The sequence below is a fragment of the Grammomys surdaster genome, unplaced genomic scaffold, assembly GCF_004785775.1.
Source record: "Grammomys surdaster isolate TR1022 unplaced genomic scaffold, NIH_TR_1.0 270, whole genome shotgun sequence".
Lineage (NCBI taxonomy): Eukaryota > Metazoa > Chordata > Mammalia > Rodentia > Muridae > Grammomys > Grammomys surdaster.
Window position 1 is genome coordinate 1,690,243 of NW_021604711.1, and position 23,939 is coordinate 1,714,181.

At 45.9% G+C, this 23,939-nt stretch overlaps 1 protein-coding gene across 2 annotated transcripts; it reads left to right on the top strand.

Annotated features, from left to right (window-relative positions):
* The first annotated feature begins 9,794 nt into the window (after window positions 1-9,794).
* Tmem11 (transmembrane protein 11) lies at window positions 9,795-22,701 on the top strand. 2 transcript variants are annotated; one of them, XM_028776595.1, is made up of 3 exons: window positions 9,795-10,116; window positions 13,069-13,356; window positions 21,808-22,701. In XM_028776595.1, exons 2-3 carry the CDS (start codon window positions 13,343-13,345, stop codon window positions 22,322-22,324), a joined length of 531 nt encoding a protein of 176 aa, XP_028632428.1. In that variant the 5' UTR covers window positions 9,795-10,116; window positions 13,069-13,342; the 3' UTR covers window positions 22,325-22,701. The 2 variants fall into 2 exon arrangements, with proteins under 2 accessions (XP_028632428.1, XP_028632427.1); XM_028776594.1 differs by lacking the exon at window positions 13,069-13,356 and having other exon boundaries at window positions 9,801-10,116.
* Window positions 22,702-23,939: the final 1,238 nt, after the last annotated feature.

Genomic DNA, 23,939 nt, shown 5'->3' on the forward strand with positions numbered 1-23,939 from the left:
TTGAATTGATCCCTGGAAGCCACATGATGGAAGGAGAGAATTGGCTCGTGCAAGTTTTCCTCTGACCCACCTATGTGTGCACCCAGGCACAAAATAATAAATGAAGGTAAAAACAAAATTTTAAAGAAATAAATGGGTTTGGGGTTCCAAGAAAATGATCATGCAATACAAAGTACTCCAAAGAGGCTGGAAGTTCTACCTCTGAGGAAGAGTGTAGAGCTGTTCTAAGTCCAGGAAGCACAGCCAGAGCCCCCAGCTGGGGTTTTGTTGCTGTTTTGTTTCATTTTGAGACAGGATCTCTCTGTGTAGCCCTGGCTGTCCTGGAACTCACTATGTGGACCAGGCTGGCCTTGAACTCACAGAGATCAACTTGCATCTGCCTCTACCTCCCAAGTGCTGCAATTAAAGGCATGGGCCAATACAGGCCCTTAGCCCATTTTCTTATACACCTAGGACCACTTGGCCAGGAGTGGCACTGCCCCCAAGGGGTCTGGACCCTCTCACATCAATCATAACTGAGAAAAATGCTCTCCCAACCCACCAAGACTTGCCTACAAGCAGTCTGATGGAAGCATTTTCCCAGTTGAAGTTCTAGTTATAGTTATAGGTGTGGGGAGGGAGCTCCGTCATGGCTTCTCATGTTATTTCATCAGCCAGTCTGTTTCTGTGGGCTTCAGAGTTGTATCCCCTTTGGTGCTCAGGGATTGGATAATTGCAGTTTCCTCAGGCAATTGGAAGTTTTCTAATACCTGGATAACTAGTTCCTTATGATTTAATTCCTTTCTTTATGTTTAATTAGCCCCTAAAGCATGGACTATTCTAAATGTTTATATAGCCCCTTCTTCCTTTGAGCTTTTCTTTTCTTAATGTATATGGATGTTTTGCTGCCTTGCACGTCTGCACTACTTGCATGCCTGATGGAAGGCCCTGGGTCCCCTAAAACTGAACTGCCATGTGGATGCTGGGATTGGAACCTGGTGTCTTCAGGAAGAGCAACCAGTGTTTTTAACTGCCAGGCCTCTGTAGCAAGTAAGAAGGTAAGTATGCATAGTTAATAAACAAAGGTTCCGTTTGTTTGTTTGTTTGTTTATATTCTGAGGCAGGGTTTCTTTGCATAACAGAGCACTGGTTGTCTTGGACTCACTTTGTAGACTAGGTTGGTCTTGAACTCACAGAGATCTGCCTGCCTCTGCTTCTCAAGTACTAGGATTAAAGGTGTGCACCACAAAGCCTCGCCTAAAGTTACATTTTATTATGCTGAGGTTTACTATCACATAAGGTTCACATTCTAAGTTTTAGGCTATGGTTCTAAGCCTATCTCCCCAAGGTTGTCACCTGTGTGGCATCTCTTAGCTGATGATCCAGTCCATTCTTTTAATAGTAGTCTCTGACCCTAGGGCCAGGATTCCAGAAGAGATTTTCCAGCAGCAGGGTAGATCAAGGTGGCATTTCAATGTTTCAGCAGTCCTGAAGAGGAGAAGAACAACGCAGTGTTCTTAGACTCTGCTAGGTCCTGCATGGCCTTGGTAGGGACAAGATGACATGGTTCCTGCCCCTGTGACATGGCCAGCAGGTGTGGCCCTCCAGAGTGTCCATGGCTGCTGTGGACCAAGGCTTGTTTGTATAATAATATACATATTTTACATTCCTCCTTCAAGGAATGTCCTCCCTGTTAAAGTTAATGACTCCAACATAATCACTGCACAAAGGTGTGGCTAATGTCTCAGCCAAATGGTAAACATTGGGACCTTCAGGACAGCCCTTAAGGCTGTGGAAAAGAACTCTAAAAACATGGGTTCACAAATATATAATTTCTCAGAAAATAAGGATGCAATATGAATTGTATAAAGGGCTTTAGGAATTTAAAGGAACAGAAGCAGCTGCACTGTGAGCAAACTTATCAGAAAGATACCAAGGAAGGAGATAAAGAGATGTAGGGAATGATGATTGCGGGAGATCCCACCTAGCTAAGATTTTTGTTTATGCTTACAAAGTTAGTCAGATTCCTGAGCCCAGATGTGGTAGAAATGGTAATTTCAGGACAGGGTCCCACCCAGCTAGTTTAGCATTTGTGCTTAACAGAGGCAGGCAGATCTCTGAATTCTTTTGCAATGTTAAAAGAAAATATGTGCTTGCAGTCTCCTAAGAATTAAGGGGTTGGGGGGGGTCACAGGGTGCTGATTCATAGGATAATCAAAAGGAAACCTGGAATAAATGGCTGGATTGACACACAAAATAAAAGACTGGGCTTATGATGTGCAGAAGATAAGCTATCCAGAGAATTTTTTAAGACCAGGAAGGGAGAACTGCTTGGAGAACTGTATCCAGCAGAACGTAGAGAGCTGTCTAGAGCTCCACAAAAAAGCAGAACATAGAGCAGTCTGGAAAGCTGTCTTGAGCAGAAGATAGGCTGCCAGCCTGGACTTGTGATTTGACTTCCAGCTGTTTGTTTTGCTGCTCCCAGACACCCCTTCTCTCAGAACCCCTTTTCAAGCCAAGGTGGTGCTTGACTAGTCTCTCTTTATATATTGTCAAGTAGGAATGCCATGGAATTTTCTGCTTATGCATTCACATGTCATCTTGAGTGAATGATGTCACTGGGTTCTAGTTATCAGGTGCAGCCTTGGTGCCATGGGGTTCCTGACTAAGCTATTTCTAGTAAGGCATTTCTTACTATCTTTATCATACCATCTCTTGAGTCTACCTTTAAGCTTTTCAAGGTCTGGTTTCTGCAAATTGTAACTTCTTTTTAAAAATATTTACAGTTGTAAGCTGATGAAAGTGGGTGCCGGGAATTGAATTCAGATCCTCAGGAAGAACAGCATGTGCTTTTAACCATTGAGCCATCCCTCCAGCCCCTGTCACTGTTTAGAAACTCCAAGTCTCTAACAGTTTAACAGGGCTAAACTGTTGAGCTCATACTTTTATTCTCTTGTTCCACTGACAGTAACAAATCACCTACATATTTGTGTGTGTTGTATGCATTTAACTTCGAAGGCAATAGGGACTTTTTTCAATATTCCTTCTAAAATTTGACCAGATGGGTGTGATTCCCAGCACAAGGTGGCTCACAGCTATCTGTGATTCCATTCCAGGAGGCCTGATGCCCACTTCTAACAGAGACAGACAGGTTACTGGAACTTCTGACCAGCTGTCTGGTGGCAACCTGATTCACTGAGTGGCCCTGTGGCAAAAAATAAGATGGCAATAATAGTGGAAAACTTACCTGACATTTATGTCTGGCCTCTATCTGCTCATGTGCATAAACACACACACTACAACACACACACACACACACACACACACACACACACACACACATTAAATATTTTCAAAGATCAACATTATTCCAATTCCTGAGAATGCATTGGAGTCCAAAAGGTGATAAAGAGCTGTTCTCCATCCTATCGTCATTCATTGCTTTCCTCCTTCTCTTCCTTCTCTTCGTTCTCTTCCTCCTCCTCCTTTTCTTCTTTGGTTTGTTTTGTTTTTGTTTTGTTTTGTTTTTGTAGCTGAGCAGTGGTGGCTCAGAACTCTGGAAGTGGAGGCAGTAAATTTTTTTGAATTTGAGGCCAGCCTGAGCTACAGATTGAGGTCCAGGAAAAATAAACCAAAAAACTCCCACAAAAACCCAAAAACTACATTTTTTTTGTATTGGTGTTTTGCTTACATGTACCTGTGGGCAGCACATGTATGTCTAATATCCTCAGGGATAAGAAGAGAAGGTCAGATCCTTCATATACTTGTGTGCTGAAAGCTGAGTGCAAACTGAACCTGGTCTACAAGGGCAACAAGTGCTTCTATCCACAGAGCCATCTCCAACCCTAAACAGGAATCGACCATCCTGTCCTCACACCCCTAAGCATCCTCTGGTATGTCTGAGAATAGCCATAGGAAGATCAGAAGCTCTAGTTTGTACTTCAAGTGTTTCTGGGACTACTCTTTACCCAAACAGGGTTTAGACCAATGGCCTACATTGCCCCTCTCCTAGGGTCCAGTCACAAAAATTGAGAGTTATTCCCTGCTCTGATCATCTCTGAGAATTTTGATCTGTTTTGATTTTGATTTTTTTCGAGACAATGTTCCTCTGTGTAGACCTGGCTGTTCTGGAACTCACTCGGTAGACCAGGATGGCTTTGAACTCACAGAGATTCACCTGCCTCTGCCTCCCAGGTGCTGAGATTAAAGATGTGAGCTACCACCCATCTCTGAGTCTGTTTTTTATCACAGTGGGAAAAGGTTGCTTTCCCAAGAAGCTCCTAAAATAAATAAATAAATAAATAAATAAATAAATAAAAATAATTTACATAATTGAATCCTGAATTAGTAAACTGCTAAATTCAGAAAAAGACATGTTTGTATGAATAATAACACTGCTTTGTTTTAAATCACCTTTGAGTTAAAAGTCCAAATGGGTGGGATGTTTTTTTTCCTTTGGCACTAATGCCCAAGGAATATCTGTTAGCTGAGGCATTATCTGCATACCCTCAGGGGTGGCACTGCCTACTGTAATTAGACAGGGACAAGTTAGCACTTACAGTATAAGGCAGAAATAGACAAATCATAGTGTTAGCCGAGTAGGGAGCACAGCCAACCAGAAACAGTCTGGCTGGGTCAGCATATGAAGCCAACAGGTGTTGGACCACGAAGGAAACTGAGTCAGCATTTTCAATACACCACAGTTACCCTTCCCATTACCCCTGAATCAGTTAGACGGAAGGGTGAAAGGAAGAAAGGAAAAATGGCTGCAGCATAGGAAAGGCTTGGAGTGCAGTATCTGGAACAGCCACATGTGCGTTATTATTATTAGCACTAGTGTGGCTACCCCATATCTGATTGCCCATATGGTCAGCAGTAAACTCTATCCCAGCACTGGCCCATTTCCAGTGGGTGCTAGAACGGTTAGTTTTGTCAACATGATGTAATCTACAGTCATCTGAAAATGAAGTCTTTTGTTTGTTTGTTTGTTTTTGTTTTTATAGACAGGGTTTCTCTTTGTAGGTCTGCTTGCCTTGGAATTCGTTCTATAAACCAGGCTGACATCAAACTCACAGAGATCTATCTACCTGCTTTTGCCTCCTGAGTACTGGGATTAAAGGCATTTACCATGGCAGGGCTGGGGAGTCCCTAATTTGATCTATGGGCATGTGATGGGTAATGTTTTAGAGATACTATTTGCAATGATGAAACATGATCAGAAGAGAAGAAAAGGCTTATTGGCTTATAGTTCCACATCATGGTTCATCATTGAAAGAAGTCAGGAAAGGAACTCAAACAAGGTAGGAACCTGGAGGCAAGTGCTTATACAGAGGCCATGGAGGGGGTGCTTATCATGGCTTGCTTAGGCTGGTTTATTATAGAATATAGGTTCAGCAGCCCAAAGATAGCAGCACTCACAATGGACTGGGACCTCCTCTATCGATCACTGATTAAGAAAATGCCCTAGGGCTGGAGAGATGGTTCAGAGGTTAAGAGCTGCTCTTCCAGGGGTCCTGAGTTCAATTCCCAGCAACCACGTGGTGGATCACAACTATCTGTAATGGTGCCCTCTTCTGGTGTGTCTGAAGACAGCTACAGTGCACCCATAAAATACAATAAATAAATCTTTTAAAAAAGAAAAGACCCTAAACAGTATCATATGGAGGCATTTTCTCAACTGAGGGTCTCTCAGATGATTCTAGCCTGTGTCAAGGTGACATAAAACTATTCAGCAGAGATGGGAAGGCTACCCACTGTGTTAAGCAGCCCATGGATGGGATCGTGGACTGTGTAGATGTAGAAAAGGAACTGAGCAGAAGGGTGCGTTCATTGCTTCTGCTTCTTGACTGTGAATGGAATGTGACTAGTTCTCTCAGATGCCTTCCACTAGGACTTCCCTGCTGAGACTGACTATAACCTGGAACTGTGAACCGGATGATTGCTTCTGTCAGGGAATCCCAGCAACAGGGAGTAGAACTAAGATGGAAATTGGTGTCAGAAGCAGAGGTACTGCTTCTCCACATGTACTGAACATGTGGCTTTTAGGCCTTTGAAATTGTTTTGTGGAAAGGGTGTCGAAGAAGATGGAACTTTAGGTTAGAAAATCCATTGAAAACTCTACGTAGAGATTAAGGGTCATTCTGGCGGGAGCTGAGAAGATAATAATGTTCAGGGAAACACAGTGGAGGAAGCCTGTCTCATGTGATTTCACAGGGGAACAAGGGCTGTGTCAGGACCTGTGCCAGGGGCCATTCTTATGTTGACCAAGCATCTGTTTTCATTCTGTCATGTCCAAAGAATTTGAGTGAAGCTCAATTTAAAGATAATGAATTAATTTCTTTGACAGAGGAAAAGTATGTAGGCGAGCTTAAAATTTCAGAGTGCAGACAACAAAGCAGCCATAACTGTTAAAGAGACTGAATGGAGTCACTAAAGAGAACCTGGCACTCTGCATGGTGACAACAGAAAATGATTTCTTCAGGGTCAGCACACAGAAGCTGATATCACTGTGACCCAAGAGAGCTAGGATATATACCTCAAGCTGGCAGCATCGCTTGACAGTACTGCCCATGTAGTACTGGTTTTGACGGCAAATATGCAAGACTGAGGAAGGCATGGAAGGCCGCTGAAGCCAGGCACCGTGTGTCAGGGTCAGAGTCCCTGAGTGGCCACCGTGTAGAGCTGGGAAGGTGAAACCAGAGCTGCAGTAGATACCCTAGGATTCTGGAGATGCCAGAATCATGGGGTATCTGCCAAGAATGGCTGCAGGTGTGGAGTGGAGCTGGCCCAAAAGTTAAGCTATGTAAGCTACAAGGAGCAGGGCTTGAAAAGTGGATCTACCCAAACTTTTCAGACCATAGCCAACTTTATTCCAAGCCCCAGATCCTAGATATAGAAAGAGTTTCAGGACTTGGTGTGTGCTCTGCTGAATTTTTGCTTTGCTTTGTTGTTTTGATCATTCCTTTCTATGCACTGATCCTTCCACTTTGAACTAGAAATGTTTATTGTGTATCAGTATATGATTCACCATCATCATTATTGTAGCTCACTGTTAAGACTTTCAACTTTTATTTTGTGGTTTTTCAAGACAGGGTTTCTCTGTGTAGCCTTGGCTGTCTTGGAACTCACTCTGAAGACTAGGCTAGCCTCAAACTTGGAGGTCTGCCTACCTTTGCCTCCCAAGTGCTGGGATTGACTTTGGACTTTGTTGGGATTATAAAAGTTGGATTGTGCCGGGCAGTGGTGGTGCACGCCTTTAATCCCAGCACTTGGGAGGCAGAGGCAGGCGGATTTCTGAGTTTAAGGCCAGCCTGGTTCCAGGACAGCCAGGGCTACACAGAGAAACCCTGTCTTGAAAAACCAAAAAATAAATAAATAAATAAATAAATAAATAAATAAATAAATAAAATAAAAGTTGGATTGTTATTTTATATTATGAACTAAACCTAAAATTTGGGGAAGAAGAAGTAAAAGCTTAAGGTTATTGCTTAAAGTGATGTTTATGTGTCAACTTTACAGAAACTAGATTCACTTGGAAAGGGAGTCTCAGTGAAGGATTGCCTAGGTCAGAGTGGACTGGGGACATACATGTGGGGTATTATCCTAATTAACTAAGATGGGAAGACTACCTACTATGGGTGGCAAGAGTTCCTGGACTATACATAGCAGAGAAAGAACTTGGAGTGAGCAAGTGAGCATACATTACTACATTATCCTGTGCTCTTCACTGTGGATGTCATGTGACAGCACTCTCACATTCCCGCTGCTATGACTTCCGTGCCGTGATGGACTGTGTCAGTTACTTTTCTATTGTGGTGAAGAGACACTGTGAACACTTAAACTCAGAAAAGAAAGCATTTGATTAGAGGCTTGTTTACAATTTCAGAGTGTGAATTCATGACCATTATGGTGGGGAGCATGGCAGCAGACAGGCAGGTGTTAGAGCAGTTGCCCAGAGCTTATATTTTGAAACAAATCAGAAAGAAGAACAGGGCCTGGCATGGGCTTTAGAAACTTCAAACCCTTTCCTAGTGACACACCTTCTACAATAAAAGTCCTAGGCCGGGCAGTGGTGGCACACGCCTTTAATCCCAGCACTTGGGAGGCAGAAGCAGGCAGATTTCTGAGTTTGAGGCCAGCCTGGTCTACAGAGTGAGTTCCAGGACAGCCAGGACTATACAGAGAAACCTTGTCTCGAAGAAAAAAAAAAAAAAAAAAAAAAACAATAAAAGTCCTCCTCATTCTTCCTAAACAGTACAGTTGGGAATCAAACATTCAAATATATGAGCTTATGGGGACCATTATTAAAACCACTACAGACTGTAACCTGAAGTGTGAGCCAAATAAATCCTCTTCTCCCTTAAGAAGAGGCTTTTGTATTTTTATCACAGTAACAAGAAACAAAACTAAGACAGGGACATAAATCCCCAAAGGGATCCACCGTGTCTCAGACTTGGCACCGGAACACTAGGTCTTCAAAGACCTCCCAGTAAAGGCAGACCTCCTAGCTTCCCAGTTTAAATGTGGGTTTGGCGGTCAGCCCTTGGGCAGTGCACATTATTTTTTGCTCATATTACAGCAGGGCTGAGAAGAGGGTTCAGTCATCCCCTAGGCAGTGACTACAGGGCACTATAGTGGCAGAAACACAGAGAAGCGAAGGATGATGGGAAAGAGAGCATGCCCCTGCATTATTATCAGGGTTCCTAGAGAGCTGAGGGCTTTCCCACAAGTGTTCCTGGGAAAGTGAAAGAGTAAATAAGGAAGGGGGAAATGGGAGATAAAACTTAGATTTTTACCCCCTGGATGAGTCACAGGGGCCGCCTGCATAAGTTCATAGGTTCTTGGGTCTCAGGACAAAGAATTGTATCAGAGATGCATAGTTAACAATAGAGGCAATTTACTTAAAGACATTTACAAAGAAACTCAGGTAGGGAATGGGATAGTGATCTGGAAAGTGCATAAACTGAAGTCCTTAACCATTACCTGCCTTCTCTAGGCCAATTTTTCTCTTCCATGCTGTTTGTTAATGAGTAACCCAGGCAGGAAAGGGATTCCAGGCACTGTCAGCTGGTGTTTGTTTGTTTATTGTGTCTGGGAAGGGATTCTAGGCACTATCAATGGCATTGATTGACTGATTGATTGTGCCTGGGTGTTTTTTGTGCACTACACGTGTGCTGTGATCGTGAGGCCAGAAGAGGGCGTCAGCCGTTACTGCAACAGCAGACTGTTGTTAGCTGCCACGTGCCAGAAATTGATCCAGAGTCCCCTGAAAGACTTAACCATCGAACAATCTCTGCAGCCCCTCATACCTTATTCTTGATGTCTCTCTACACACCCCTATTCTTCTGCCACACTTGCATGGTGTTAGAGTCTGGCAATTGGAGGCGGGGTTGCATATTCAATGTGAAAGTCAGGAACTTTATAGAAACCAGACAAGCATAAAACCTGACTGGGAAGAAAAAGCGTTTTAGGTCAAGCACATCTACAGACCATCAACATCTCTGGATTTGACAGCCCGGGCAAGTTCCGGTCAGGAGAGGGAGGCAGTTGACACTGCGGAAGCAGAGGTAACCTTCAAATTGGAGGTGCACGAGTTCTGGTCTGCAGATGGGAAGAGAGAAACGGAGGAGGTTAAGCTGCTCAAGTCGTTGTAAACTGTGCGAACTGGGAAACGCAGGCCCCCAGCGGCCGAAGCCACAGTGAAGGGCAACAGGGCCGAGGCCAAGGGCTGGGCCTCTCAGGCCATGAGGGCGGGATCGTCGCGCGAGGCGCTCTGGGAGTGGTAGGCGCTTTCTTTCCGCTCTCCTTCAGCCACTCGTTCTGGGCACCCAAGGACGTCCAGTTGGTGGGCGCTGAGACTCGTACTTTTCAACTCGGAGACTTTCCTCAGGCGGAGCCCACCTCTTGCCCTCTTGCGCGCGGCAGCTTACAACAGGCTTCCGGCGTGAGGCATTGTGGGCAGTATAGTCCTCTCGCAACCTCCCACCGCATACGCGCGGCTCACCGGACTACGTTTCCCTTCGGCCTGCGCGCGCCCCGAGCCGCGTCGGCTCCAGCCCCCGACGAACCGAGAGTCTCCAAGATGGCCGCGTGGGGAAGGAGGCGTCTCGGTCCGGGCGGCGGTGGCTCCCGAGAGAGGTAAGGTGGGCTCGCGACTGCGGGCGGAGGTCGACCACAGAGCCGGCGAAGCACCTATGCCACGCGCGACTCCTGATCGTGTGCCCGCCACGCGCGGGACTCAGTCCGCGGGGGCCTAGGTGTGAAAGGAGCGGGGCGGCGCGACGGCCAGGAGCGAGGGGAGCGAGACTAGGAGGGGCAGCGACCCGCAACCAGGCGGGCCGTGAGCCAGGGTGAGTGGCTGCGAGGGCCGCCACGCTGTCCTACCGAGCGGCGTGTGGGCTTTGGGCCACTGGCTCGCGCACGTGGCCCTCTTGGCCTGGGTGCCCGCTGTGTCGTGGATGGGCTCCTGGGAGAGGAGGAGGGTAGAGGTTCGCGGGGCGGTGTGCTATATAGGGGCGTTTGCTGAGAGCGGCAGCGTGCCGGGCGTGCCTCCAAGAGCCTGTGCCTGGCCGCCTTCTGAGCGAGCAATCGTCGCCACTTTTTGAGGATTCCTTTCAAGCACTTCTGCCCTAAGTCCTTTATAGTGACCTTTTCTACTGAATGCGTTTGGGGGCGCTAGGGGTTTGTTTCCTCCAGTGATTTCCGGATGACAAGAGTAGTTGACGTGTTTCACGTTGAACTTGTAGCTTTTTCCTTCTGGGAATTATTTTTAGCTAATAGGTTACTAGAAGCTGTTCAACCACAAGAAATTTGGGGAAGTGGGTGTATATCGGTGGCGCTACTGGATTAACCTGCCCAGTCCGTTTTGCTAAGTCCTCCGCGTTTTACTGCGGATGTCAGAAAGAAAGGAAAGTTTGGCTTCTCCTTTTCCAATGAGTACTGTCAACCATAAAAGTTGTGTCTCAACTAATCTGCGTTGTTCCTTTTTGACTGACGCATCCCATGTTCCTTGCTATTGCTTACAGAGAGCTTTCCCATTCCATACGATTCTTCTTCCTGCTTGGCAGAAGTGGTAACCAGTTTTACTCTTGAGTTCGGTTATGCTAAATAATCCATTCTGCATTTATTGTGACATGGAAAAGTAGTGGCAAGGAATGGTCTTTCTTTCTTTCTTTCTTTCTTTCTTTCTTTCTTTCTTTCTTTTTTTTGTTTTTTTGGTTTTTCGAGACAGGGTTTCTCTGTGTAGTCCTGGCAGTCCTGGAACTCAACTCTGTAGACCAGGCTAGCCTCGAACTCTCGAACTCAGAAATTGCCTGCCTCTGCCTCCCAAGTGCTGGGATTAAATGCGCCACCACTGTCCGTCGATTTCAGGATTTTAATTTCAGCCCAATAGAAGGGAAGAATCTTCCTAGAAGATCCAGAATCAAACAAAGATATTCTTAATATTTTTGTTTGCTTGTTTTTAGAGCCATGTATGTAGAGTCATTAGAGTCAGTGTGTAGTTCTGGCTGTTCTGAAACTCACTCTATAGACCAGGCTGGCCTTGACCTCACAGAGATGAGCCTGCCTCTGCCTCCCAAGCACTCGAAATAAAGGCCATCATACCCTATCATACTCTTGTTCTTGGACACAGACTGAAAGGGCCAAACATGCATGCCTCAAGCATGAGACAGGAGTCTTGCTAGCCTACCTAAGAAAATAGAGATTTTTTTCCTTTGTCTTGAAACAGATATTAGCCGGGTAGTGGTGGCGCACTCCTTTGATCCCAGCACTTGGGAGGCAGAGGCAGGTGGATTTCTGAGTTCCAGGCCAGCCTGGTCTACAGAGTGAGTTCCAGGACAGCCAGGGCTACACAGAGAAACCCTGTCTGGAAAAACCAAAAAAAAGAAAAAAAAAAGAAAAGAAAAAGAGAAACAGATATTAATTTAAAACATTTTGTCAGCCAACCACCCATAGTATGAGTCCAGACCTTGATGATTATGCATTAGCTGCTTTTAAGGGAATTTAAATTAAATGCAGACAGAATTTACTATAAAGCTAGATAGTGATTGACTCTCTTCAGAGCAGTTGGTATTTGCTTCTCACCTGACATCTTACTAATTAAGGTTATCTTCCTGGGTCCTGTAGGTGTTCAGGTTGTGACCTTTGGCCAGGAACTGAAGGTTCTACCCAAGCATGCAGGTGCTGTACGTCTGCCAGGAATGGGGCATCTGATTTTATGATTTGAGAGTTGCCATCTGCCCTCCTTCTAGTGACTGGAGGCTGTTTGCCTTTGTGGGAAGCCCTTCCAAAGGGTTCTTTCTCAGGATCCCATCTCCTTAAGGCCTCCCACTCTAGGCAGTGCATGGAAACATAGCCCCCTCCTGGCCAGCAAACTGACTTCTGGGCACACCTCCATTCCTGCTCACTTGGTGGCCTGACTGGGTGGAGCAGGCCAGAATAATTGTATGCTCAGCACCATAGATTGTGAGCACTGAGTGTATTATTGGCTCTCATGACACAAGCTGTTTGTGGCTCCTAAATGACTTTGTTCCATGTCACATTTGGACTGACTCAAATTTCAGCTTCATGTTAAGAGCACTTCCAGGGTTGCTCACACCTTGCTGCCTGCCCTGTGCTGAAACTGAAGGGGATGCTGCGTGGTTTGTGGTAAGGGCTGGAATGGGCAATGCTTTGAACAGACATCGTGTTTGCCAGTGGCTGCATACTCTGGTGCTTATGTTGCATTTAAGGCCCTGCTTTGTGCTGGTTGTCAACTTAGTGTGCAGTGGTTCTTGCTTTGCTGTTAAGTCCAGAAACACAGGCTAGTACTAGAGCTGAGTGACAGTTATTGTAGCAGTTCAGTAGCTGCTAGCTATATGTGGCAATTACATTGAAGTTAAAATTAAATATAGTGAAAAGTATAGCTCTCAGTAGTAGACCATGTGTCTGGTATCTAGTACTTGCTTTGGGCTAATGACTAAGCGTAGGGAGTTTTCCATCAGTGAAGTAGATAGGAACAATACTGATCTAGACTGAAATTGGAGGGGGAAAGGAGCAAACAGAGAGCTGCTTATGTGTTGATTCTTCTCTCCACTCCATTAAATCTAGGGAAACAACAGTATTTGTAATGAAGAACATCAAACTCTGAGCTGTAACCTGAATTGTTGTCCAAAATTGAGCACACTGACAGCGAGCACAGCAGACAGATTGCCGTTTGTCCTGCTGGCCTCTTTGAGGCACACTTACCCATCTAGGAAAGCAGAGCAGGTATCTGTATTCTACCACCTGTGTGCCAGCCTGGACCAGCTCTCAGACAGCCCTGCCTGTCCTTTCTTGGGTTACTTGGTGCTGCTCAGAGCCCCTGAGCATCTCTGAGATCTTCATGATTGTTGGAATGTGAGTATGGCCCCGTACTCTGAGTTCCTTTTTTGATGATCCTATAAAGATAATTGATCTGTATCTGATCGTGATACAGGGTGGCCTGGGGTATTCAAATTTCCTTCCCCTGTTCTGGGCATTTGTTTGGCAGCAAATTGTCATGGGGGTTGGTTGCCTCCACATCCTTCCCTGCCACCTTTACTTGGAAGACCATGTCATTTGAGTATATAAAGGGGGCAAAGTTCCAGTGGCCACTGTAGGATTAGTACCTACTGCAGCTGAACACTCATTGTTTACATTCCCGGGATGATAGGCCCCCTTTCTGCTCTGATCCTGTTAGGGCTGAGGACTCTAGGGATTTGAGGCAGTTAATATTTCAGGAGGTTCTCATTCTGGCTTTGGTCTGTATGGTAGGATTCTTCCTCCTGGTCTGGATGAGATGAGCAGACCCAGGACATACACCAAAGTCTCTTGATCTCTAGCCACTGGATGGGGATGGGGCATGGGGTTCTGCCTGTTGGCTAGTAAGAGATGACAGCACTCACTGCTGAGCCACATGTGCTACTCACAGACATGAATGTGTAGGTTGACCTCTGCCATGGTCCAGTCTTTAGGGTATATTTCTATTTTCCTGGGTTTTATTCAAGCAGCCTGAGTTCCACTTGCTTTGGTATCTGCTTCTATGTCAGTTCTGCAGGCTCATTCCAGTGGATCCCACCTCTGAGAAAGGCAGGGTTGACAATGTCCAGGGAGAAGCAACAAATAGGCCGAGGCCTCTCTGCCCAGCTCGGGTGGAAAGTATGGCTTATGAGCCGCCATGTATGAAGATAGTTCTTACTGCCTCTGTGGGTCCTCATGCCGACAGCGACTCTGGTGGGCCCAGAGTTCCTGGGGAAGCCAGTAACCATTTCGTTCTCACCACAGGTCTTCAGATGAAGACTGTGTATAGAAGAGTTTCTGCCTCTCTGATGATTATTGGGGCTACCACTAGTTGCCTGTGTCTGTCAGTGCCTGAAATGGTACTGTGTCAGAGGGCTGAGGTTTTTACTTTATCAATTGATTGACATTTAAACAGCTAATGATGTTTCGCTTCTGTCCTCTTTTGCACCTAGCCTGATCCTAACACTTCTGCAGTGCTTTAGGAAACCAGGGAAAGTGGCTCAGAGTAGCAAAGTGGTTTTGTTTTTCAAGGCAGGGTTAGAAAATCTGTAGACCAAGCTAGCCTCAAACTCATCCACCTGCCTCTGCTTCCCCAGTGCTGAGATTAAATGGTGTGTTTCAGTGTTGCAGGAGCCACCTCGTGTGTGTATTGAACTGGTGTTCTCTGCAAGGGCAGTGCTGTTGTGCCACAGTAGCTGTTCTCCTGTCCCTCATTACACAGTCATGGAAACCTGCTGTATCCAGGCAGAGCTAGGCAGGGATACCTTGATGAAAACATCCTTGGGTGGTGATTGTTGTTTGTTTTTAAAAAGGCCCAAGCACCAGTTGCTAGCCTAGATAGATGTGAGTTTCCACTTGAACCCTGCCTGGGAATCTGGGGCCTAGGAAATGGACGTCAGATTAAGTTCTCAGGAGTGGGGGCTCTATGGGTATCTGATTTCTGCTCTGTGTAGATTATTGAATAAATATCTGGGTTTTGTTTGTTTTTGAGATAGGGTCTCATAACCCAGGCTTGCATTGAATTTTTATGCAGCAGAGAATGAGCTGGGCTTTTGACTCATTGTTGATCAAAGCCAGGACCTTGCACAAGCTACGTCCCCAGCTTTCTTTTTTTTTTTTTTCTCCCCTTTCCCCCTTCCCTCCCCGCCCCAGCCCCCTCCTTGGGAAAGAGTTTCCCAAAGAACTTGAACTCAGGCTAGGAACTCAGTCTTCTTGCCTTAGCTGGTGGCTGGTACTACATACTACAAGCTGGTAAGACATACAACTGGCTGGTAAGACATACTACAAGTATGTCTTCTTACCAAGCCAGTTGAGATTTTTCTTTTTAAGAAAAAAAAAAAAAGATAATTGGTCAGTGGTTATGCACACTTTTAATTCCAGCACTAGGAAGCAGATGTAGGTGGATCTTTGTGAGGCCAGCCAGGGCTACACAGAGAAACCCCGTCTCAAAACAACAACAAAAAGGATGTAGGGGGTGGGAGGATATACAAGCGTGGAGCTGGAGAGGGTAGCTCAAGTGGGTACAAGTGCTTGCACACCTGAGTTCAGATTTTTAGCACTTACCTAAATGCTGGGCATGGCTGTCTCTATCCTGCTACTCCAGCATTTGGGGGAGAGGGGCAGAGATAAGTGGATCTTGAGGGCATGCTAGTCAGCTAGCCTAGCCAGATGGCAAGCTTCTGTTTTAGTGGTGTTACAAATGGATCTGAGGTCTCAGGGGAAGGATCACACCGTGCAAAGAACAAAACATAAAGGTTTACTTCTGCAGAAGGGTATCCAACTGTATATCAAGCCAGCCATGTAGACAAGCATAGGAGCAGAGCTTCACGTTTTTATGGGATCTGCTAACAGAAAAAGTAGCACTGTTCATAAGGAAAGTATGTTTTGAGAGCAGAAGGCACAATCATGAGCACATACTTTGATCTTAGACAAATGTTAGGTTATGGGCTTGTCCCAAGATCAGAGCTTCTAGAACAGGAAGAGTAAGCCCACAGGCAGGTCCCAGTGGTCAGAAGCACAAACCCAAACCCTCGCCAAAGGAGAACACAGATTGCAGGTAACTTGTTTCATTTAACCCTTTGACAGAAAAGCCATGGCATATTTTACTTACGCCCCACAAGTGCCTTGTCTCAAGACAGTGAGGTAGCCAGAGGTGGAGGACACCTGACATCCATCCCGCTCTGGCCTCTACATGCACGTGCTTGCTTGCTTTATTTTGCTGTAATATTTCTTTTACACTTATTCGTGTGCAGTCACACCAGTGTGTGCAAGTGGAAGTTAGAAGACAATTTATTTGAGTTGGTTCTCTTCCCTCAAATATAGAAGTCCCAGGGAATCAGACTGCTCTTCACGCATGGTGACAAGAACCTTGACCCATAGAGCCATCTCACAGACCTCTTGTTTTTAAACAGAAAGTCTTATCAAAAACAAAATGTTATGGTCAACTGACTACTAGACCATCATTGGAAGAAAATGGCTATTGATCTTTTGATGTACAGAGCCTTTAGATACATGCTCCATATCGCTCTCTAGGGTTTTTAAAAATTACATTAAATGTGTTAAGCTAACTTAATATATGATACCTCTTCTTTTTTGGTTTTTCGAGACAGGGTTTCTCTGTATAGCCCTGGCTGTCCTGGAACTCTGTAGACCAGGCTGGCCTCGAACTCAGAAATCCCCCTGTCTCTGCCTCCCAAGTGCTGGGATTAAAGGCATGCGCCACCACCGCTTGGCATGATATCTCTTAAAAGCATAGTGTTAAGTGAAAGAAGCCTGTCACAAAACCCCACACAGTGTGTGGTTCTGTTTACCTGGAATCTCAGAATTGGCAAATCCAGAGTCAAGAAGCAGGTTGGTAGCTACTGAGGTGGATCAAGGGAGAGGAAAGTGCCCCCAAAGGGTGCAGAGTTTCTGGGGTGGTTAAAGTGTCATAAAATTATGGTATTGGTGCTGCGCCACCTAAAACGCAGATCCTTCCAACTCCATCACCCATGTGCAGGGAGGGAAAATGGGAGTGCCTCACCGTATTTCACATGATAAACAAGGGTTCAGTTATCAATCTATCAAAAACTACTGTCAGCTACATATGCCTGCAGCCCTGCACTTGGGATGTGGGGGCAGGAGAATCAGGAGTTCAGTCATCCTCTGGTACAGATTGAATTCAAAGCCAACCTGGTTACTTAAGACCTTGTCTCAAATAAGTTATAAATAAAGGCCACTTTACAGTTGCCACAATGACTACTAAAAGAAACAAGGGACAATAAGGCTCATCGGGTAAGGATGAGTCCCTGGGATTCACTCAGTGGAAGGGGAAAGCTAACACCTGTAGCGCTGACCTCCACACACACTCTGGCAAGTATATGTGTTCCTCTCAAATGAAATATTAAATTAAAATAAATGGGACTGGAGAGCTGGCTTGGTGATTAAGAAAGAGCACTGGCTACTCTTCCAGCTAGGCTAAGTTCTCTTCCCTTGTGGTTGTTGTCAGTAACTCCGGTGTCTCTTTTGATGTCTACCAGTACCAGACTTACAACTGGTGTACAGGCATACATGAGAGCAAAGCACCTTACATGAAACATAAAACTTAATCTAAAAATAAGTGTAAAAACAGAGTTTTAAAAATAAAAACAAATATTGGGTATTTGTCCAAAAGAATTCAAAATAGGAGGCCAAAGAGATGGCTCAGCGTTTGCCTGATGAGAGATCTGTCCATGGAACCCACATAAGGCCAGGAGGGCTGACATCTGTAACTTCCATGCATTGGCCAGATGTGATGGTGTACACCTTTAATCCCAGTACTCAAGAGGTAAGAGGCAGGTTGATCTCTGAGTTCAAGACCAGCCTGGTCTAGGTAGTAAGTTCCAGGAACAACTAGGGCTACTTAGTGAAACCCTATCGGAGGAAGAGGTGCTAAAAGTTTAAAAAAAAAATTTTTTTTTTTTGTTTTAAAAAACACTGAAACGAAATGGGCACTCCACACAAGAACAAATACTCATGAATGTGTAGTACCTAGAATAGCTGAGTAGAATAGAAAATAGGACAGTGGATACAAGGGGGTTCAATGGAGAAGATTCTGGAGAGTAGTTCTATAATAATGTAACTGTATTTAACAAGGTGCTAATTTTTTTTTTGTTTTGTTTTTGTTTTTTTGTTTTTTTGTTTTTTTGAGACAGGGTTTCTCTATATAGCTCTGGCTGTTCTGGAACTCACTCTGTAGACCAGGCTAGCCTTGAACTCTCGAACTCAGAAATCCACCTGCCTCTGCCTCCCAAGTGCTGGGATTAAAGGTGTAAGGCGCTAAATTTTGTTATGTATATTTTATCACAGATAATAATAAAATTTGTGTTCCAGCCAAGCAGTCAGATCTCTGTGAGTTCAAGACCTGCCAGGGATACCTTGTTTGAAAACAAACAAAACCAAAAACCTTGTACTTAATCACTTAACAAGTGGGAAGTAAGTCTTGCCTTTTCCCGCATAGCTTAGACTACCTTGTGTCTTGGCTTGTGAAACCTCATTTCCTTACTGTTCCTAGTTGACAACTGAAGACAGGCCAACAGACTTTTTAGCTCCGTACTTAAGTGAAGCATGAAAGGCGCCTGCTGCTTGCATGCCTGTTGCAGGGTGCTGTGTTCTGCCCGGGTGGCAAGCAGCCAGGTTTAGTTTTCTCACTTACTGGGCAGAGACGTATAGTGCAGACTTGGGTCTTGAACAGATATTTTTAGACTTTGGGAAGACTGACATTTGAGGTCTGGCCTTGGGCAGGGGTGAAGCAGGAACTACAGAGCCCTATACACAGCCTGCCAGACACTCTTGGGGTACCTGTATCCCAGAGTTTCCCTTATAGCTGCTTTTTTGCTGCAGTGCCAGCATTTCCAAGTGACTCCTAACTATCCCCCTCCCTTACACAAAACTGATTGATCTAGACATGGCCCATGACCTGAGATACTGGAGCAAGGTAGCCACCTGTTCCACTGAAGGGCTCAGGATAGAGTGACCCCTCACCAAGTGTTAGCAAAGTGCATAGGACAGTATTCTTAAGTACCAGAGATTGTCCCAAGTGTAGGGTCAGAGGTTATTTAATGGAAAGGGGCTGGAGTGATAGCTCAGTGAATAAGGCACTCACTCTGCTTGCAGGAAGGGCACCTAAATAGAAGCTGGATGTGCCAGCATGTATCTGTAACCCTAGTGCTGGAGGAGGAAAGAGACAAATGGGTGCTTAGAACTCTTGTTGGCCTGCCAGTCTAGCCAGTTGGCAAACTCCAGGGACAGTAAGAGGCCTTGTTTAAAAAAATAAAGACATTTAGGGCGTGTCCTCATGACATCTTATTATGTCTGTTGACTATTCTCCAATCTGAATACATCCAAAGCCCAGAACACTGTTCTGCAGCGTTTCTGATGAGGGATACTCAGCCAGTAGTAGCAGCAGTAGCCATTGTTTCTGTTTACAGGTACCAGTGATCAGGTCACCTAGAACTTAAGGCCCAGGGCTTTCTGAGTTTGGGCCAGCTCCTGCCCATCGCTTGTCCTACTTCCATTTTCCACTGGTGTGGAAACCAAGCTTTTGGCTGGCCTTCTGGCTGGGATTTGACTCAGACATAAAAGGCAGCCACTCAAGCTGGAGTGGCTGAGAGATGGCTGGACTTGTCTCTTTACTGAGGAGTTCAGCACAGTTACTGAAGTAGAGGAGACCCTTCACGGCCCACACATGCCATGGCATGCAGGACTCCCTACCAGCGCTTAACAAAGTAGCATGCTGGTACCTTGTCTGATCCCACGCACTTCAAAATAGGGGACTTGTGCTTCATGGATGTTTGGTTCGAGTGTTTCCATTTTCTTCTTGGAAACACACTTCTCTAAAGATTCTACCATCCCAAAGGAGACTCAGGACTATTTTCCTTAACTAGCTGTCCCCAAAGAATTGGTGTCTCTGGTAGCCATGGTCTATAGGTGCTGTCTACCTATGAACTTGGGAGACCTCCTGTGTGGCACTCCTGCTTCCTCTGTTGCTTGGTTTGATTTTCATGCTGTATGGACCAAGTCTATAGTGGGTGGAAAAGGATTGTGGTGAGCTCACCTACAGAACCAGCTCAGGAATATGAGGATTGGGTAGGCATACCTGTTTATAGCTACTGTAACACAGCTCTGATGTTCACAAAACTGCCTGCAGTGAAGGACCTGTAAGAGTTAGGACCCACTGACTCAGAGCTCTTCCCTGGCTGTGTCTATTTCATGTCACTCCACTTTAGGGAGCACTGGCCTCTCATTTCCAAACATGCCTAGAACCATGAACATGCTCACTCATTTGTCTCGACAAATAGCAAGAGATGGGCTCTCTCAGGCTGGCCTGGGCATGCAGAAGGCGTTGGGGACTGGCCCGGAAGAAATAAGAAGTGTCATCTGCCTAGTGATACATTTTTAAGATGGAGCAATCTGTCATAGCTGCTGAAAGTGCTTTACTGAGACAAACTTTCTCCTGTGTTCAGGATGGCCACAGCCTGCAGGGCAGAGAAGGCCATGGATGACACTAAAGTTGACTGGCATTGCAGCCTGTACTCCCACCTTGAACCCACATTTTGCCTTGAGTTCTGCAGTTGGGGAAGAATTGCTTCAGATGCTCTATGCATAGGGAGGTGCCCTGTTCCATTTGAAAGTAGGCAGGACTTGGGATGATTTGGAAGTAGCTCTGCCTGGAATCTCAGTCTCACAGATGGGTGTGTAAATTGGTGCTTTGGCTTTTATTGGCTGATGAACATGAAACCACAAAGGGAATCTCTTGGCCATGAGCGCACCCACTTGAAAACAGGATCCATTAACTGTCCTCCACTATCAAGGGACTTTGTTGTTTTTGAGACAGGGTCTCCCTATGCAGCTCAGGCCAGCCTGGAACTCTGTCCTCCTGGTGCAGACTCCTGAGTGCTGGTATTGCAGGCGTGTGCCAGCATGGCTGGTCTCAACTCTGCCTTTGAGCCAGAAAGACCTCAAGTGTATTTTATTTATTGGCTAAAAGTGTACGACAATAATTGTGTCCTGTTGTGAAGAAGCAACTGCAGTGGCCTGCTCACCTTCCCTTGAACTTTACTCTAAATGGAGAAAGTCCACAGAAGATATTCATGGGGAAAGACTGCTTTCCAATTGGACTGTCAGCTTCCTGGGGGTCTGAGGCGGTCTGCAACATGGCATGCCAATGGACAGGCTGCTTTGGCTATGTCCCGTGCTGTGGCTTATTTTTATTTTGTGGTGTTAGGAGTGAGTCCAGGGGCCCTGTGCAGACTAGGCAAACTGTCTCTGAGCCACCTCCATTCCCCATGCTGAGGCTTCTGGTCCCACCCCAAGGAATAGCCTTCTCCCTGGAGCACACCTGACTTGGGGCTTGTAATTTAATTAAGCCTTACCTGAGCCCAGCTTAATCACAGTCACTATTAGAGGGTAGAGTCTTAATCACAGTCACTATTAGAGGGTAGAGTTTAAGCCGTTGCCTTTTTACTAACGGGGGTACTGGTCTTGGTGTGGGATCCCCTGTACTATACTTGGAATGCAGTCTTTTTTCTCACTATGTTGGCCAGGCATGTCTTGAACTCAGAGATCTGTCTGCCTCTGGAGAGTAAAGTGTAGACTGCCATGCCTCCCGACCCTTGTGACCTTTTTGTTTCACTATTTCGGGGGAAAAATGTTGTCTTGTAGTTTGGGCTCTGAAGCAAAGAAACCTATAAGTGGGATGTCCTTGAAGCTGAGGCAAACATTTGCCCAACCCTATACACCCAAATAGGTTAGACTGTAACCTAACCTCCTTGTCTTTTCCTTCCACTAAAGGGTTAGCCTGTCAGCTACAGACTGCTACATTGTGCATGAAATCTACAGTGGGGAGAATGCCCAGGACCAGTTTGAGTATGAGCTGGAGCAGGCGCTGGAAGCCCAGTACAAGTACATTGTGATAGAGCCCACCCGAATTGGAGATGAGACAGCACGCTGGATCACCGTAGGCAATTGCCTGCACAAGACGGCCGTGTTGGCAGGTACTGCCTGCCTCTTCACCCCATTGGCACTGCCCCTGGATTACTCCCACTACATCTCCCTGCCCGCTGGTGTGCTGAGCCTGGCCTGCTGTACCCTCTATGGGATCTCCTGGCAGTTTGACCCTTGCTGCAAGTACCAGGTGGAGTATGATGCCTATAAACTGTCTCGCCTGCCTCTGCACACGCTCACCTCCTCCACACCAGTGGTGCTGGTTCGGAAGGATGACCTGCACAGAAAGAGACTGCACAACACAATAGCCCTGGCTGCCCTGGTGTACTGTGTAAAGAAGGTTTATGAGCTCTACGCCGTATGACTGCAGGAGAGTGGGACAAGAAGCAGAAGCACAGGGCCCACAGGACTCAGATCCTACAGCAACACTGGGTTTTCTCTGTGAAGCAACAGCACCTGGGAAAGTTTGGTTTAATACTTGTTATTTTTTTAAGCAAAAATAACAGATCATGGGTGTGCCAGGGGTTTATTCAGCTCATTACACTAAGATGTCTATTTCCATAACCCAGGAGTGGCTCCCAGGCTGTGGAAGTCTGACTGAGCAATGGAATATGGATAGGAGCCAATGCTACTTTCTGAGGGGTATGAACTTGATGTGGGGGTGTCTTAAGTATATTGTTTAACTATACCATTCAGAAGCCAACCGGAAGCTATTGACCATTAAAATTATGAGAATTTCAACTTCTGTTCTCTTTTTCTGCCTGTGCCTGCAGCTGCTGCTGTGTGTGGGATGGGCAAGTGCTGCAGACACACCCTGCTGTGCCTCCTTGCAGCAGAGTGGCTCTAGAGCTAACATCCTGCCAGAAAGAATGCATAATAGGAAAAGCTACCCTGCCTGGCTTCTGGCCAGCTAGTCTAGCCCAGTCATGGTCCCCTTTAGCCATGTTGTTTGTTACCACTGGTGATGTACCTTCTGTTTAAGGATATAGCAGAATAAGGTGGCCTTGGTTTCCTTTTGGCTCACCTGGGAGTACCACACCCAGAAGCCCTTCTCCAAAGACTGACTTAAAGAGAGCACAGAAACCTTTTCTGTTTATGTAGCCCTGAGTTCATCCCAGTGTCCCAGGTTGTGGGAGGTACCCCTGCCCAGGGCAGTGAATCTTACAAGGCTTGTTTTTGAAACTGTCTTTGTTGCTGTACTAGAACTTGCTGTGTAGACTAGGCACAGGCCTGGAACTCAAAAGTCCTCTGTTGCCTCCTGAGTGTTGGGGTTAAAAGGCATGTGTGCCACCATGACCAGCCTTTTGTCTTTTTTTTTTTTTTCCTAAGGCTCGCAGTAAGTGGGAAATGATTCCCTGGACGAAGGCTGGGGCATAGCACTTCTGTGGTCTCTAGTAGATAGCTAAGCCAGCTTTTCCACAGAAAGTTGGGATACCCAGCATCAGGAAGGGGTCCTAACCTGGATGTAAGGGAATCAGGTTTAGAGAATTCAAAGAGAGATTCATTGTAACAGGAGAGGTCCAGAGTTGGGGGACATTTTTTAAAGCCCACAAAAAGTGTAAGAAATTGTGACTTAATTCCAAGTACTGTAGAAATACTAATGGCTCGGGATGGTGGAGACATAACTGCCTTAGCCATGAACCAGTGTCTGTAGGGCGAGTTGGTATCTATCTATGAGCCGAGTGGCTGAAGGCTGGCTTGAGCCCGATGGGTAAGCACAGCATGGGAGAGGTTTCTGTAACAGTCAGTCACCTGGTCTGGCTGTACTCTTTGAGCACATCAGATTGCATGGGGGGGGACTCTGGGCTGGGGACCTCATTTCAGCTGAGCAGGTGCCCTTGCCCAAAATAGAAACCAGGTACAAACAGCTCCTCCCTATTTCCCAAGCTGCACTGAACAAAGTGACTCTTGTTAAGTGTACTAACCCAGATTCTGAAATGCCATCTTGGTAATTTGGCCCCTGGCCAGAAGAACAGGGG